We start from the raw sequence: 16,468 nt of genomic DNA, 5'->3' as shown, positions 1-16,468 counted from the left end.
AAGAGGTTGACTTTTGAAATCTCACTTTTACATGTATAAACGTGCATAAGAAAATACCAGTTGGAAATGAGCCAGCAGAAACTAGTACTATTTAATTTAACAATTTATAAGAAATAGAAACAAACATTTCTTTTCAAGTCTTACATATATTATGAAAAATAATTACAAAAGGATTTGTGTTGTAAAGCTAAAATGTAATTTCTACTTCCAACTACCTGAATAAAATGTTCAGAGGGAAGGCCAAACAAACTTTTTTTTTTGAGACTTGAATAGCAAATTCTAATAGTTTGTGTCAAAGACAGCTCTGTAGGAAGCAGTCCCCTCGTATGTTGCTTAGCAACTATGTAGAATCACATGACCTAGACATATTGCATCCCTGGCCTTCAGGTGAAATAACAGGAAAAAATAATTCATATTAATGGGATGGGCAAATATTGTATAGGATCATTCTGTGGAACTTTTTATATCCAATTCAGGAAGCAAACATCCATCATTGCTTACATTAAAAGCTAAGTAAACACTGCAAAAATCCATAAATAACTGTTTAGAATCTAGTTTTAATATTTATGCAGACAAATAAGCACAATGGAAGCAAATTCAGATGAGATTTTTAAAAAAAGGAAAGCTATATGACTAATTTATTTCACACAGATTTTTAATAGATCTCTTACACAGAAGTTGGGTTTTTTTCTTACATATTTTCCCCACCCAAAAATATAAACTTGCTTATTTTAGGTATATACATGTATCTTATGAAATTCTGGAGTTAGAAAAGAAAATAAAAAGTCTGAGGTATAGCACCATGGAACACAGCACCTTTGAAGGTGCTTTCATTATTGAAATTCATCATCACAGAGTGATATCAGCAGAAAAGAGTTGTTTGAGTGTGCTGCTCAAGATCTTCCAGTTTTGCCACCTTAAGTTTTGTTGGCGACTTCAAATAACAAAGCTCTTCAACAACAATATATACAAAGGGATTTTATTATTAGTCAGAAACAGAATTGGCTTCGCTGGCAATTACAGCTTTATTTTTTCAGAATACATACACAGTATTGACAATGTAGTTTTGTAATTATAAAATAAGAGCCAGGTGCAATTCAGAGACACATGCAAGTTTTGGAAATGGACAGAGAAATAACAGTATAGTACTGTACATAGAATAATTACAGTTTATTAAACACTTTCTTAACACCTCTTTGTTGTAATGGAAGGAGCACCATGTTGTTCATTTTTTTACAGCACCAAAGGAATCCAAAGGGGGGTGTTCCTAAAGTGAGCCCTATGTTGTCTGTCTGTGCCACAGCATCTTTGCAAAATAAGTTTAAGTCATGTGATTCTGGCCCTACAAGGGCAACAATTACTTTCTAGATAAGACATACATACACAGCAAGACATATTTTCTATGCCATTCTTACTCAAAACTTGCATGTGGCATGAAGTGGGTTGGTAGCACCAAAGTGCAACATTTTTGTTGATTTGATTTTGTCTTAAGCTTAACCAAGGAAGCAGACAGGACCGACCTCAAATCCAAACTTCTGGTTCTGATCACCAAAGTCATTGATCATCACATCAACTATAGGCACTTGGTCTATTTTGGGTGTATTGATTTCGATCACCGTCTTTGCATAGCCCTTTCTTGACTGTTAAAAAAGAAGCAAAAAAAAAAAAAGCAAACATGGTTATATATCAAAGCATCGAGCACGTGCTCTAGATCTTCACAGGCTATCTCTGAAGTGTAGATTTTATAAATTATTGTCCCCTCATGCACCAGATGTTACAAACTCTAAATTTTATGTTTTCATAGGATTTTATTTTACAACTGTGATATGGAGTGTTTTTTATTTTAGAAAGAGATTGGCCCATAGCTTTTTGACTTACTCAAATAGGCCTACAAATGACAAATTATCTAAGACATTTAATGTTTCTTAGAGAATTCTGAGTTCACATCTACACTATTTAATAAATAACAATGATATTCTCATAGCTGTATGCATGTCTTCCTTGTGAAGAAATCGCTAATTATTTCTGAAAGACTGAAGATCCATTTCTAAGAAGGAAGATGCTAACTGTCTCCCAAAATATTACAGCAGCTTTTTTGACATGAAACAAAGTAGTAGTCTGAGAGGACTGCCAACTGATGCACTTAGAAACCGGGTTTGAAGGCACACCCTTACTTCCTAACAAAGGCTCTCTGCCTTCTCTAAAGATCATCCAGCCCAGTCATCATGTTAGTTATCAGGACTGCACTTCGTTCAGAAGGTCTCTTGTATCTTGCTGAGACACCTTTCAGATATGCCAGCTTTGGAGTTTAGATGAGCATCCAGGTTGGCAGATCTGAGTGATGCAGTTATACCCTAAATCTCTTCCAGCTCTCTCTGGAGCTCTACACTCACCCGCTGTGGATAACAAAAGCAAAATAAATATACAGGCCATACAGAAGGGCTGACATGAAGCAGTTATGTATTACAATCTCATTACTGTGGGCAGGAGACTGCATCTACCTGTACTGCATCTTTACCTCAGAGCCAGATATCTGTCCTGGCACTTTCAGGTCTCCGATTCTCTATCACTGACTTCTCAGGAACTGCTTTCATAATGCTCCCATATCAAAACCCAAAATAATTAATGAGGCTTCAACTGTCACTTGCTCCTTTGATGTCTTTGTTTCAAAGTGTTCAGTACAAACCATTCTATTTCTGAGAAGAGGTAACAGTTGCTATGCCTACAAAGACCCTGCTGCAGAGGTGGCCAGAGAGCTGATACATGTTTGGACAGCTCCAGGGATTTGAGCCAAGCTGAGAGGATTGTGAAAGGTACAATCTGCAAACTTTGCCTGGCTTTGGCTACCAAAAAATGAGAAAAGGAAGTACAAAGTCACATGTCAACTCACTACATTTGGGTACATATGAATGGCTTAGTTCATAAATGTTTTTACTGTATTCACTAAATACTCTGTCTGCATATGCCTTGATTTTGAGTATAAATATATTTTGCTGATGGGTTTACCTCCCCTGATTATGCTTTTTTGCTTCTGTTTTTCTCCTACACTGTGCTCATACTAGCAGTCTAGTTGCAACACATTGGTGCTGACAGCCTGTATCCATGCTAGGTTTGTTCTATTTCTGTTCCTTGGCTTACAGTTGTTTTTGTTTTTTTTTTGGTACATAGATGAAAATTAAGTAAGGGACTAGTGTACTGTAGTTAAAAATCTACTAAAAGGCAGTCTATTAAATTAAAGTGTTTAGAAAGCTTTTCTCAGAAGAAGGCTGTGAAAAAAAGAATTTGTTTTGTTTTTACTTTAATGGACAGGTTGGTTTTGTAAAGACTCTTCTCAAGATCTACTTACTGCACAGCCATCGTGAAGGGCTTTGATGTAAGGATTGTTGTCATAAGACATTTCTTCATCATTTGATCCTAAGAACCTTAGCGCTTTGTCATAGCTGTCGGATGATGCATCATGCCAAGCTGCGGACTGATGACAGTTGTAAGTGAAATTTTGTCTGGCAGAGGCACTCAGTAGTTTAAGGAATGTCATTTGGACCATATTAATGGAATTGCCTTCAACATCCAAATAGGAAAGCTGGAAAATATAAGAAGTTACATGAATATTTATCTATTATTTCCTTTGTTAAAATGCAAAACAAAATTATTGTTGACAGATGAACCACATAACTGTCCTTCATAAAAGAATCAACCAACACATTTTATGGAGCTTTATAGTTCAATAAAGCTATGACTCAGTAAATAGACTTTCATGTTGTTGCAATATATTTAGGATGAAGACCTACATATTTCTAATTGAAAAGGCTGAGAATTACTCCTACCATACAGTGTAAAACAGCAGAATCATAGAATCATAGAATCAGTGAGGTTGGAAGGGACCTTTAAGATCATCAAGTCCAACCATTAACCTACCCTGATAAAAACTCCATCACTCCTAAACCATGTCCCTAAGTAGCTCATCTACCCTTTTCTTAAACACCTCCAGGGATGGTGAATCCACCACCTCTCTGGGCAGCTTATTCCAATGTTTAATAACCCTTTCAGTGAAAAAATGCTTCCTAACATCTAATCTAAACCTGCCCTGACATAACTTGAACCCATTTCCTCTTGTCCTATCACTTGTCGCCAGGGAGAAGAGGTCAGCTCCCATCTCTCTAAAACCTCCTTTCAGGTAGTTGTAGAGGGTGATAAGGTCTCCCCTCAGCCTCCTCTTCTCCAGGCTAAACAACCCCAGATCCCTCAGTCGTTCCTCAAATCTCTCTGGGAATCTGTTTTTAGTTAATTATAAGGTTATGTCAGCCTGCAGTCTCATCTGTGCATACTCAGTATATTTTCAGTTACCTAGAATGGGGCAGGGGATCTGTGCTCCGACTGCTTTACTAAGGTTTAGTGGTGACGTGTAGTCTGCCAGAAGCCAGATTCTCATCAGGTGTGCAGGTGACCATTGGGATCATTGTGGGACAATACAGAGCGGGCTTCTGCTGTCCAGTGGCAAGAGGCTATATAGCTGCTCTAATATTTAGGGCAAAAAGGCTGGGGCTGAAAAATCTTTTCATTATCTAAATATTTATAAAATTCTTTGGGATCTCTTGATCACCGGTAACATGTACTTGATTTGTGAATAACTGTTATGTTGCAGTGAGAACTTACAAGTTTGCCTCGCTTAAATTCACTAAACCAAGATCCTGGATTCTCCTTTGGCCATGATGAAATTCTAACCTGTGTCGTAAAACAGCAGAGGTAGAAGTATTTAAAACATATGTTAGCAGACATGAAGGTTTTACATTACCTGCGACAAATTTCACATCAGAGAGTAAATAATGGTTCTCCTTTCTGAGATCTCAGTCTCTTTAAAGCTCCAAAATAGAATGCTTTTCTTGTATAGAATGCCTTCAAATTAGAGACTTTAAATGGAATCCAAGGTGATAGCTTATAAAGAGAGCTAGTTCTATTTAAAGGAGACTGTTGTCATCTGTTAAGATACATGTAAACTGCTGGTATAAGTTGTTCCTGTGAAGAGTGTCCACATTAGAGTTTTCACTGGTGTTGATGCTGATAGATCTCTCTCATTTAAGCAAGCTTTTGGAAGGCCTTCCTCTACACAATATAGAGCTTATAAGTGATCATAAAGGTAATTTATAACAATGAGTGAGGACACTGTTAATACATCGTGTTTTATATCTACTTTGCAGAGGTATAAATGAATAGATATAAATGAACCCACAAGAGAAACACAGTAAGAGATTAGTTTTTAGGTGTCAAACGCTAGATTATGCACTTTCACTGGCTGCACAGCTATGTTGCATTCTGAAATGCAGTGAAAGGTTAGCAAGCAGGTGCATAGATTCTCTAAGCAGAAGAGTGACAATGCTGTTTGTTAACTCTATGTACCATTTTACCACTTTATTCAGACTTATGAAAATTTCAATGTAATCAGAAAGATATATGAAAATTTGACAATGTAATTATTCTGTTTAGTTCAACATTGCAACAGCATAGCAGGATCTGTCAACAGCCAACTGAAAACACAGATTGGTACTTACTCCTTCAGATTTCTTATCTGGGTAGATGCAAGTTTCCCCACCTGCTGTGAAATTGCAGTACACTTTGAAGGAGTCTCCAGAACAGCCCTGGTTAGGATCAATCCAATATTCTCCTAAAACAAATGAGAAAATATTTGCCTTACTGCTACCTAATGGTCCTCCAAAGTTTGTAGCAAAGTTATTTTATCTGAATGATGAGAAAGCAAGCTTTTCTTTTCTGTTTTGTGATTTGTTGCTGCTCTTGTTGTTTGTGAATGGTAACACCAGGATCAAAGTATGTTTTTATCAGTGTCCTTTTGGTTTTGTATGATTTTACTTCAAATCATGACTCTATTGCAGGATACTGCTGAGGTTTTGGAGGAACTGCGGAGACCTCAGTCTAGAGGAGGAAGGGCATTATGTGTGAAACACACATTGCAGGTCTCACTTAAGCAGAAATAAGCTATGGCTTAGGTCAGAGAGCAAAATCTGGAGTCATCTGCATACCTAGCTACATAAAATGATGGTCGCACAGGCCTTGGTAAGGTTTTAGCTGGCACAAGTATCTAAATCTTCCATTGAGAGAGATATACCTCAAGCAAAGATGTTTTTTACTACGAGCTTATGAAGCTGCAACACTAGTGAAACTTCAGGATGCTTTAGTTGATAAAAACACCTTAACTAATGCTTGATTAGGTGATATAGCAGAAAAGGCAGTTAAAACTTGCATGAGGCTTCCCATAGTTTCAGCAGTCCTACCAGACTGGCATGACTGAGAATTCAGGCCCTACAATGCTAGAGTGAATAAAAGCTGGGGATGAGAGAGAGCCGCAGTCAATCCAAGTTCCATTAAAAATCAGCGCTTTTTAAAGTCTACCATTCTAATCATAATGATGATTTCTGTGATGTGGGTCCTTATATCCAGCTAGTTTCAGAGCAGGACAGCAAATTATTTTCTGACACGACTGTTCTAATCCAGTTTCAAGGAAATAGTGGAGGTTTCAAAGAGGCATGACAAATCCTTTCACCAGTTCTGTCTTCTGAATACAGGGAATATACAAAGCATTATGGTATTTTAAAATTCTATTGATTCAGACTGTATTTATTGAAAACAGTCTTTCCTACCTGTAAGCCTTGTTCCTGGAGAATTCTGTATTTTAATGAATGCATTTACTTTTATTTTAACAAAATAAGATTACTTTGATATGAAGAAAGCTCCAAATAATAAGCAAATAGTGGTAAATGAAGAAGGTGAATGTGTTCTATAAAAAATATTCATTATTATGGAGGTACTGAATTGTAAAATATGTACTTTTCATATAGCACATACACTGCTTAACTGCTCCTCAAGGCAACCATCTGTTTTAATCTATCTAGAGTGAAACCAATAAAATATTATTACACTGTCAAAATCTATTTTTCCTCCCATTTAAAACCAGAAAAATATTGCTTTGAACTGGGAAAAATATCCATTGCAATTGAAAAAAATATGAAAGGATGAAAACTCTATGAAGGTTGGCTTTGATTTAAACCTTTTCAGAGGGGTAAACTCAACTGGAAAAAAAAAAGAAAACCACAAAGAATAAATCAAGATAGTTCTTCAGAACACAGTGTCTTGTTCATACTACTCTGCATTTTATTAAGCTAGTACTTAGCAGCATTAAACAGTATCAGAGAAACTTGCATGTCTGCTGAATGATATAGAACAAACAGTGGTCATGCAGTAGAACAAATTGTTGTTTCCAAGGGTAAAAGAACAGTAAATTTTTTGAGTCATAATCACTAATAAATTGCATATAATCCAATGCTATTTATTATTATTATGCTAAGCTAAAGTGTACAGCTTCTTAAATAATTCTTGTTTCTTTTAAAAGAAGCTGTTAGCTATCCCAGCATGCTGACATTTGTGATTTTACTTTCCATTGATCTAAATAGCAGCAATCTTTCATCCGTCTTTTGTTTGGATAGTTGTGGAAATGCAAGGCCCACTTTTCAAAACCATAACTTTTTTATTTAGCACTTTAAAAAAATTTAAATCTAAAACCAGATCAGGTTATGTGTTTAAGGAATTTTGGCTTTTACCAAGACAACATCTCTTTCATTTTATAAACTTTTATACCTGCAAAAATAGATTTAATGAGATTGTATTTATTGAGGAACTATATTAACCATCTACCAATAATTAATTATTCTGCCAAAGTATCTTAGCAGATCATAACTTCAGCCTTGTTTGCCTTTGTCATGCAATATTAACATACCATCTGGGAAGTCTGGGTGGCAGAGTTGCAAGTCTTTGCAAGTTCGGGCTGGATTATTCTGAGTGCCCATTGGATACTTCATATGCTCAATGTCTTGCTTCAGTGAATTCAGTGAACCAAAGATCTCTTCCATGCCATCGGAATAATCCAGAATATTATCACCAGCATCAGATAACATGTAATCAGGAGATCTTCTTGTCTTTTTGGGTGACTGGATTGGCAGTGGTTGAATTACCTCACCCGGAGGACCCTGAGTGGAAAACAACATATCTGGTTACCTTTTCTGTTTGTTTTTAGCTGCCTAAATACACAGAGGAAGACCACAGAATGTGGCTTGGAGATGCTTTGAATAGATTTTCTTCAAATTCTTTATTTCTTTTATTCACTTACTTCCTTCAGATTTATGCCTATGTGGTTTGATTTACTTGTAGATGATTGTAGAAGGCCAAACCACTGTTGTGCTCTAAACTATTCCCACTACATTGCTGTTTGGGGAAGAGTGTGCTGCCCTCACATAAGTGTGTGGGACTGACTTGCAATTGTCTCTTTATCCCTGGCAATTCCCTCAAGCAAAGGCATAGCCTATGACAAATGAAAACTATGGATGTTTCCTCTGATAAAACTTTAAAAATTCCACTTGGGGTCTATAAAGCAGTATTTCATTTCAAGAAATTGAAACACTACATTCAGATTTGGACTGTTTTCATTTTAGATTGTTGTGATATGAAAAAAGAAATAGTAGAAACAGAGGAGTATTAACAGGGGGAAACCAAAATAATTCAATTTCCTGTGCTTCAATATAACACATTAAATAATTATTGCAAGGGTTTTTGTTTTTTTTTTTCTTGTGTGTGCAAGTTTTTGTGTGGTGTTTTTATTTTGTTTTGTTTTGAAGTTTCTAATGGCTTTTTGAGTGCAGACAATGTATTTCTGTATCTGGTGGATCTGTGTTTCCTGAAAAATGAATTTTCAAACAATCATTAATATTTTCCTTATCTGCAAGTTCACAAATGGTGTTTTCTACCCTTGTCAAAACAGGGTTGTCATGTCCGTGTAATGTGCGAGCACGTAAAATAAGAGTTCTTACTTACTGGGGGACCAGGTGGACCAGGTAACCCACTGTCACCCTTTTGACCAGCAGGACCCTATAAAGCAATGAAAAAAATGCAGTGTTGACCTTGCTACACAATGTGAAAAAATAACATGCACAAAAATTAAGTAAAAGAGCAAAAAATATGGAGGTCAGTTACTCACACTGGATCCTTTGGAACCTTTTGGACCTTGGGGACCCTGTGGGCAAGAACATATAACTATAGTCAGAGTATATTCCACACAACACTGGAGTGTTTTGAACAGGAGCACTGGATGAAATTACTTACAGGTAAACCAGGAGGACCAGGGGGTCCGAGTGGACCAGCAGGACCGGAAATTCCCTAAGAAAGAATAAGAGAATAAGTACAGAATTAAAGTATGCTACATACTTGACTGGATTAAAAAAATGCTTATATATGAAAAAGGTCATCCTACTAATCATCCAACCCTGACAAGTTCTGATTTAGGCCATTTGCTAGGGTCCAGAATAGTTTGTGAGTTTAAAATATTATCTGAGAGTTTGAGTTGCTTGTAGTTGTTCTTATGCTGCAGTACTTATAGTCACAACTGTGTTCCCCTTCAGATTGGCTTGTAAACCTCAATTTTTACCTAGTGCCTTAAAACATGGCTTAATAATTAGGAGAAAGGAAGCTACTTTGGGTAGAGCAGTTAATAAACATGATGAGATTGATGCTGCTAGTTTTATCTCATCCCTAACTAAATAGTTCAATAAAGGTGTATCTGTTTCCTTCATCTTCTGAAACACGCTATGATCTCATTTTAAGCTGTTTAATTTCACTGTGTTTGTACAATGCCTAGCAAAGTTTTAACCTGTAGCAGGAGGATCTGGGTATTAAATGTTTATAGCAACTTTATGTCTCTCGAAAGAAAGAGTGGAATATGTACTCTTTGCTTGCACAGAACTTGAATGAAAACACAAGTATGTTTTACTCACTGCATCACCCTTGGCTCCAGGAGATCCCTGTGGGCCAGGAAGACCCCTATCACCCTTTTCACCCTGTTCTCCTGGAGGTCCAATCAGACCAATCAAACCGGGATGTCCCTAAACAACATAGAAGAAAATATAGTTAAAACTCAATATATATAAAAGGGAAGGGTGCTTTGCAAACACACAAATTAGAGCTTTCAAATGTCATCACTCTTGCTAGTCAACGATCAACCTGAAAACAAATTACTCTGAAAGCATATCTGTTGTTGTCAGTTGGCCTTTAGACTTGGAGATTATTTGCAAGCTGTGACTGCTTATTCAGTGAAACATATCTAAATGCAACGTAGTCCTTACTGAAACTGATACAGAAATAACAATGTCTGTGGGTACAAATTTCATACCAACTTTCACATTTAGATGCTATTAAGCATATTATAGAGTTGCATGTTTTTTTTCCCACATGTAATATCGCTGTATAAACAGCTGATCCAAGCACATACCCCCTTCCCTGAAATTCACAAGATACAATTGTATTCATATCCCTTTCTCTATACAGTTTTTCTCTGATACACAATCAGTAAATTGTTGGGACTCCATTAGAAAATGCTGTCCCGGATGTCTCAATCCATTATTTCAAAATAAAGTATTATAGCTGTTAAATATTTACATTTTCTTCTTTTAAAATAAAAATCTCGAATACTTTTTATTTCTACTTACTTTGGTTTTGTAAAACTAACAGTGCTCTTTACATCAATGTCTTTGGGATTTTCATTGCAAGGAAGAATCATATGATCAATACATTACCACACAGGCAGTAATCTTTTTCTTCCTATGTATCTCCAGGATATCAGATGTGGCTGAAAACTTCATGATTACTATTACAGCTATGCGAAACTGACTGGTAGACACAGTCTTGCTTTCTGATACAAAAACCCTAGTGTTTCTTTCGGCTAATTTTATACAGACTTTTAGACTGGATCAAAATTACAAAGGCACTAACAGTGAATAAAGTATACCTTCTCTCCTTTGGAACCCGGATCTCCTTTCAGGCCAGGCAAGCCAGGTGGACCCTAAAAAAAAATCAAGGGAAGTAACATTAAAATAAGTTTTAACAAACTGTACAGATCATATTTTATTGAAATATTATTAAAGGCAGTGTAAATCAAAATACAGAGTCATTCAGTGGTTGATAGTTTTGACTGACGGCATGTGATTTAGGGCCCAAGATAAAATGGAGAAGTGCGTTTAAAAGACAATGATGCTACTGTATCATTTAAATTACTTTATAATTAGAAACCCATAAAGGGCTGTAAGATTATAAATCTGTGAAGCTAAGGGTCAACTAAACTCTTAAAGAACACTGAAAGCATCCAGTGAAGCAAGTGATACTTAAAATAATATTCAAATAATTTTTTGTTGATTAGCCTAATTGCGCTTGTGGTTACATTACATGCTTTCAATTATTACTTCCACCTTAATTGCTGTACCTTATTTTAGTTGCTTATTTTAGCCCTTTCTTTCATAAGACAGTGGGAAGCATCTTCTTAATTTGTTTTCTCCCAGTTTACTACAGCTCAGTAAGATTTTTGCAGAATATAAATCATGTTGCTTATAGTAACTGCTCCTCAGTATTGTTTTGTTGGAGAACTATCTCTTGTTTTGTTTCAGCACTCGGGGTGTTGTCTTGGGATTATGGTTTCCTTGACTTGTCACCTGAAATTCCTGTATGACTATGAATAATGCATTTAAATCTACATTTTCTAAGTATTCAAGTCTTTTCTTCTCAAGATTGCAAGCTTACTTAATGTGATCTAGGTGTGCTAGCTCCACTGCCATGTACAAGCTTATGGTCCTTTGTCACTTTTGTCAATGTGGTTAGTTACACAAATTACTTAGATTCTGTCATACTAGTCTGGCCAATCCTAAATGTTTTTAGGAAATGCCTTAGTCTCTTTGGGCCTCCACTCCTCATTTGTTGGATAGTGATAAGACCCCTTCCTTACAGAGGTGTTAAACTTATACCTTTTTAGGTGCTTACATGGCTCTGCTCATGTAGGCAGCTTACAATTTTTATTTTGTATTTACAAGCCATCCTTTCTGCACCAGAATAAAGTCATATATTACTTTATGAAACTAAGTAATAAATGTTCATTATTGAGTTTTAACTGCAGTTGTCCCTAAACATTACTCCATGCAGCTAGATTTCTGTAAACAGAAATATGCTGAGGCAGGAGACAGAGCTGTGAACAACCAACATAGAGCCAACAGAACCATTCTGCAAGCCCTTCCATCTTTTTGGGATGTATGTGGGGAGTGAACAACTCAAAAGACTCATTTTTTTCAAGTGGTTCCAATATAAGTTGATGCTTAGAGAATCTATTGGAAAACTCCATTGCAGTCTTGCTACCTGGGAAACGCCTGCAAAGGGTAAACATATTCGCATGGATCGGTCTTACTTTCTTCACAAACCCTTGCAAAAACCACTGAATAATCTTGTTATAACTTGACATAAGCTTCTTTTCCCTTACAGTGCCTTTTTTATCTTTACTGGGATCATAAGAGCGATCCATAAAAGATAATATTTTAGTAGTAGTCAAAAAATAACTGGATAGATGGCACAGAAAAAGATTATATATAAAGCTTATTAAAATCTCCTTGATTTGTTTTTTTCCAGCTTTTTATTTTTAATTATTTTAATGCTTGTTTATAATTTTTTGAGGGATTTTAGAAATCTTCTGAGGTTCGTAACAATGACAGTGCTGGTTTTGTGTAATTTGTACAGAATGAGGTGAAAAATTCAGGCCATGCAGTGCATATGCAAGCCCAGAATAGGCATTCATTTCTCAGAGGCTATTAATCTCACATTCAACATGTATGCATTAGGTGGAGAGCTGCTAGGCTAAGTCAGTATCTCATCACTACTAGTCTCCTGCTGGCAGTAGACATCTGGGAAGTTATGATATGGATAGCAGTAATAAGTGACCTTTTCAACCTGGCACAGATTCAAAAGTGCCATAACACTTCATGTACAAAATATTATTCAGTGCATATCCTTTCCATCTCTACTTCGGGATATCATTAGATGCAAAGGCCTAGGCAAATACATAATTCATGAATGAAAAGTGAAATTTTTAAGCTTTTGGAATACAGAATCAGACATTTTCACCTGCAGTGTGTTGTGCTCTACAGCAAATCTGCTTTCATATTCTTCTCCTGATAGCAATCTGCCGCGGAGGGAGGGGAAGGAGGGAGACTTAACCTCAGTAACTTTTACACATAAACTTTACTTCTTTAAAATCCAAAATAAAGCTTAAGTTGCAGCAGTGCATCTAAAAACAGTTCTTGTTGAGCTGACAGGAACCCTGTGCATTTGGGAGTATATAGCTTATTAACATACTCAGCTTCAGATTTGAAGTGGAAGAAAGATCTTTTAATGATGTATTTGGAGGCTTCTGGTGACTGATGTGTGAGAAAGGAATGTTTATTATTGCTGAATAATTGTTCATTGGCTTTTAGATTTTGGCACAGAATTGTAACTGAGGAGATCAGTTTTCTGATTTGTCCTACATGCATTTTATTTGTAAATTGTGCACATCATTTGAAAACTATAGTGGTGGTCCCATCATAAACTCTTTGGGGAGAAGAGGTTTTTATTATGGGCTTAGCACAGGGGAGTCCTTTTCCTTGCAGCTTCTCATTCATTGTTCCCAACTTCTAACTTATAAGCAATATGTTATCCATGAGACTAGACAAAATTAGAATGTTAAAATGAATGGCAACAAAGAGCTATAGTGTAAGGTTTCACGGAATCACGGAGTTTTCAGAGTTGGAGGGGACCTCTAGAGATCATCTAGTCCAACTCCCCCGCTAAAGCAGGATTGCCTAGAGCACATTACTCAGGACTGCATCCAGGCGGGTCTTGAAAATCTCCAGAGAAGGGGACTCCACAACCTCCCTGGGCAGCGTGTCCCAGTGCTCTGTCACGCTCACCATAAAGAATTTTTTCCATGTATTTGAACGGAACTTCCTATGTTCTAACTTTTGCCCATTACCCCTCGTCCTGTCACTGGGAACCATTGAAAAGAGCCTGGCTCCATCCTCCTTCAACCCACCCTTTAGATACTTGTATGCCATAATAAGGTCTCTCCTCAGCCTTCTCTTCTCCAGGCTAGAGTCCCAGCTCTCTCAGCCTTTCCTCGTAAGGGAGATGCTCCAAGCCCTTAATCATCTTAGTTGCCCTTCGCTGGACTCGCTCCAGCAGTTCCCTGTCCCTCTTGAACTGGGAAGCCCAAAACTGGACACAGTATTCCAGTTGTGGCCTCACCAGTGCAGAGTAGAGGGGCAGAATGACCTCCTTCGACCTACTGGCCACACTTTTCCCTATGCAGCCCAGGATTCCATTGGCCTTTTTGGCAACAAGGGCACATTGATGGGTCATGGATAATTTACTGTCTACTAGGACCCCCAGATCCTTCTCCTCCAAGCTACTTCCCAGCAGGTCCGCCCCTAACCTATACCGGTGCTTTGCATTCTTCCTCCCCAGGTGCAGGACCTTGCACTTGCTTTTGTTGAACCTCATTAGGTTCTTCTCTGCCCAGCTCTCCATCCTGTCCAGGTCACGCTGGATGGCAGCACGGCCCTCTGGGGTGTCAGCCACCCCACCCAGTTTGGTATCATCAGCAAACTTGCTGAGGATACACTCTGTCCCCTCATCCAGGTCATTAATGAATATATTAAACAAAATTGGACCAAGTATTGACCCCTGGGGGACACCAATGGTTACAGGCCTCCAACTAGACTCTGTGCCGCTGATCACAACTCTCTGAGTTCTGTCCCGCAGCCAACTCTCAATCCACCTCGCTGTCACCTCATCTAGCCCGTACTTCCTCGGCTTCCTAATGAGGATGTTATGGGAGACAGTGTCAAAAGCCTTGCTAAAGTCAAGGTAGATGACATCTACGACTCTCCCCTCATCCAGCCAACCAGTTATAACATCATAGAAAGCTATCAGATTGGTCAAGCATGATTTACCCTTGGTAAATCCATGTTGACCACTTCCAATAACTTCCTGTTCCTCAACGTGTTTGGAGATGACATCCAGAATGAGTCGCTCCATTACTTTCCCAGGGACAGAGGTGAGACTAACTGGTCTATAGTTCCCTGGGTCCTCCTTCTTGCCTTTTTTGAAGATTGGAGTGATGTCAGCCTTCCTCCAGTCCTCAGGCACCTCTCCTGTTCTCCATGACCTTTCAAAGACGATGGAGAGTGGTCTAGCAATAACGTCTGCCAGCTCCCTCAGCACTCGTGGGTGCATCCCGTCAGGGCCCATGGACTTATGAATGTCCAGCTTGGCCAAGTGGTCTCTGACCCGGTCCTCATCTGAGGGAAAATCTTCCTCTCTCCAGACCTTCTCCTTTGCCTTCAGAGTATGGGATTTGTGAGGGACAGCTTTAGCAGTGAAGACTGAAGAAGGCATTCAGTAACTCTGCCTTCTCTGTGTCTTCCACCACTAGGGCACCTGTCTCATTCACCAGTGGGCCTACATTTTCCCTCGTCTTCCTTTTTCTATTGATATACTGAAAGAATCTCTTCTTATTGTCTTTAACTGCAGTGGCCAAGCTGAGTTCTAATTGAGCTTTGGCCCTTCTAATTTTCCCCTACATAGCTTTGTTATATCTTGATAGTCCTCATAAGTTGCCAACCCCCTTTTCCAGAGAATGTAAACTTTCCTTTTTTTCCTGAGGTCCAGCCAAAGCTCTCTATTTAGCCAGGTTTCGTCAGCATATTGTTTGCTTATTATTGTTTTCTAAGGGACAGAGAAAAATGAAATTATATGTAGGTGCCATTGTAATGCCATCTATAATTATGTACATAGAAGTGATCAAAAGATACTCTTATGCACCAAGTCACTGTTCATTGGGAAAAAAAATATCTTTCTTGTGTGCAGGGCATAAAAATATATGTTCTGAAACTCTTAGAGCGTAAGAAGTTGCATGTTTGGAAGTTTTTTTGAAATGTACATAGTTACCCAAATACTTTCACCCATGAAAGTGTTTCAGTCAATGAAAGAAAAGGCAATTGTTCATGTTCACATATGCACACAAACGTGAAAGACTGGTTTAGGGTAAAAGTCTTAATTTATGCAGCATTTCAGTTTAAAATCCCCATTCTTACCACTTTCACTTTTATATACTGGAAAAGTCTGATATGGAAATTTTATAGCTGATGTTCAGGCCCTGAGTTCTCACTGGGGAGGCATGAATGCTCTTTGGAAAGATTTTGAGTTCATGTATATAGCTTAAGTGCAAAAACTTTCAATATTAAGGCTACCCAAGGACCTATATCTTTTGTATCCTCTAAATCTATAGAGGAAAAGGAACAGAGGATTTCCTTCACACCTCCTACTCATGGCCTTCCCTTTTCCCTTTAAGATCCACATCAGTTCTGAAGTAGAATACAACCCCTTATTGCCCTATTCTCCTAACGTAATCTGGTTGCATGTGTTGCATACTTCTGGCCAAAAGAGTGGATTTTATGTAGGATGTGGTAACACTGCTTGCAAACTGTAAAATGCCTTGAGTGTAACACTTGTTTATTTTTTTCCCACCAAACTATAATAGTCCACGTTTTGTTTTGAAGCTTTT

At 37.8% G+C, this 16,468-nt stretch overlaps 1 protein-coding gene across 3 annotated transcripts in view; it reads right to left on the bottom strand.

The window, feature by feature from the left end:
• Positions 1-1,493: 1,493 nt before the first annotated feature.
• Positions 1,494-16,468, bottom strand: part of COL11A1 (collagen type XI alpha 1 chain) — a gene marked incomplete at both ends in the record, with an annotated part of 162,576 nt that continues 147,601 nt past the window's right edge. For all 3 annotated transcript variants that reach the window (XM_082483933.1, XM_082483935.1, XM_082483934.1), the window contains 10 exons: positions 1,494-1,640; positions 3,347-3,580; positions 4,654-4,722; positions 5,547-5,659; positions 7,784-8,033; positions 8,875-8,928; positions 9,038-9,073; positions 9,163-9,216; positions 9,831-9,938; positions 10,841-10,894. In XM_082483933.1, coding sequence (XP_082340059.1) covers positions 1,494-1,640; positions 3,347-3,580; positions 4,654-4,722; positions 5,547-5,659; positions 7,784-8,033; positions 8,875-8,928; positions 9,038-9,073; positions 9,163-9,216; positions 9,831-9,938; positions 10,841-10,894 — 1,119 coding nt within the window. The remainder of the gene's footprint in view (positions 1,641-3,346; positions 3,581-4,653; positions 4,723-5,546; positions 5,660-7,783; positions 8,034-8,874; positions 8,929-9,037; positions 9,074-9,162; positions 9,217-9,830; positions 9,939-10,840; positions 10,895-16,468) is intronic.

This window comes from Vanellus vanellus (assembly GCF_965231255.1).
Source record: "Vanellus vanellus genome assembly, chromosome: 5".
Classification (NCBI taxonomy): domain Eukaryota; kingdom Metazoa; phylum Chordata; class Aves; order Charadriiformes; family Charadriidae; genus Vanellus; species Vanellus vanellus.
The sequence above is the reverse complement of the archived record's forward strand: the minus strand, read 5'-3'. Positions and strand labels throughout refer to the sequence as shown.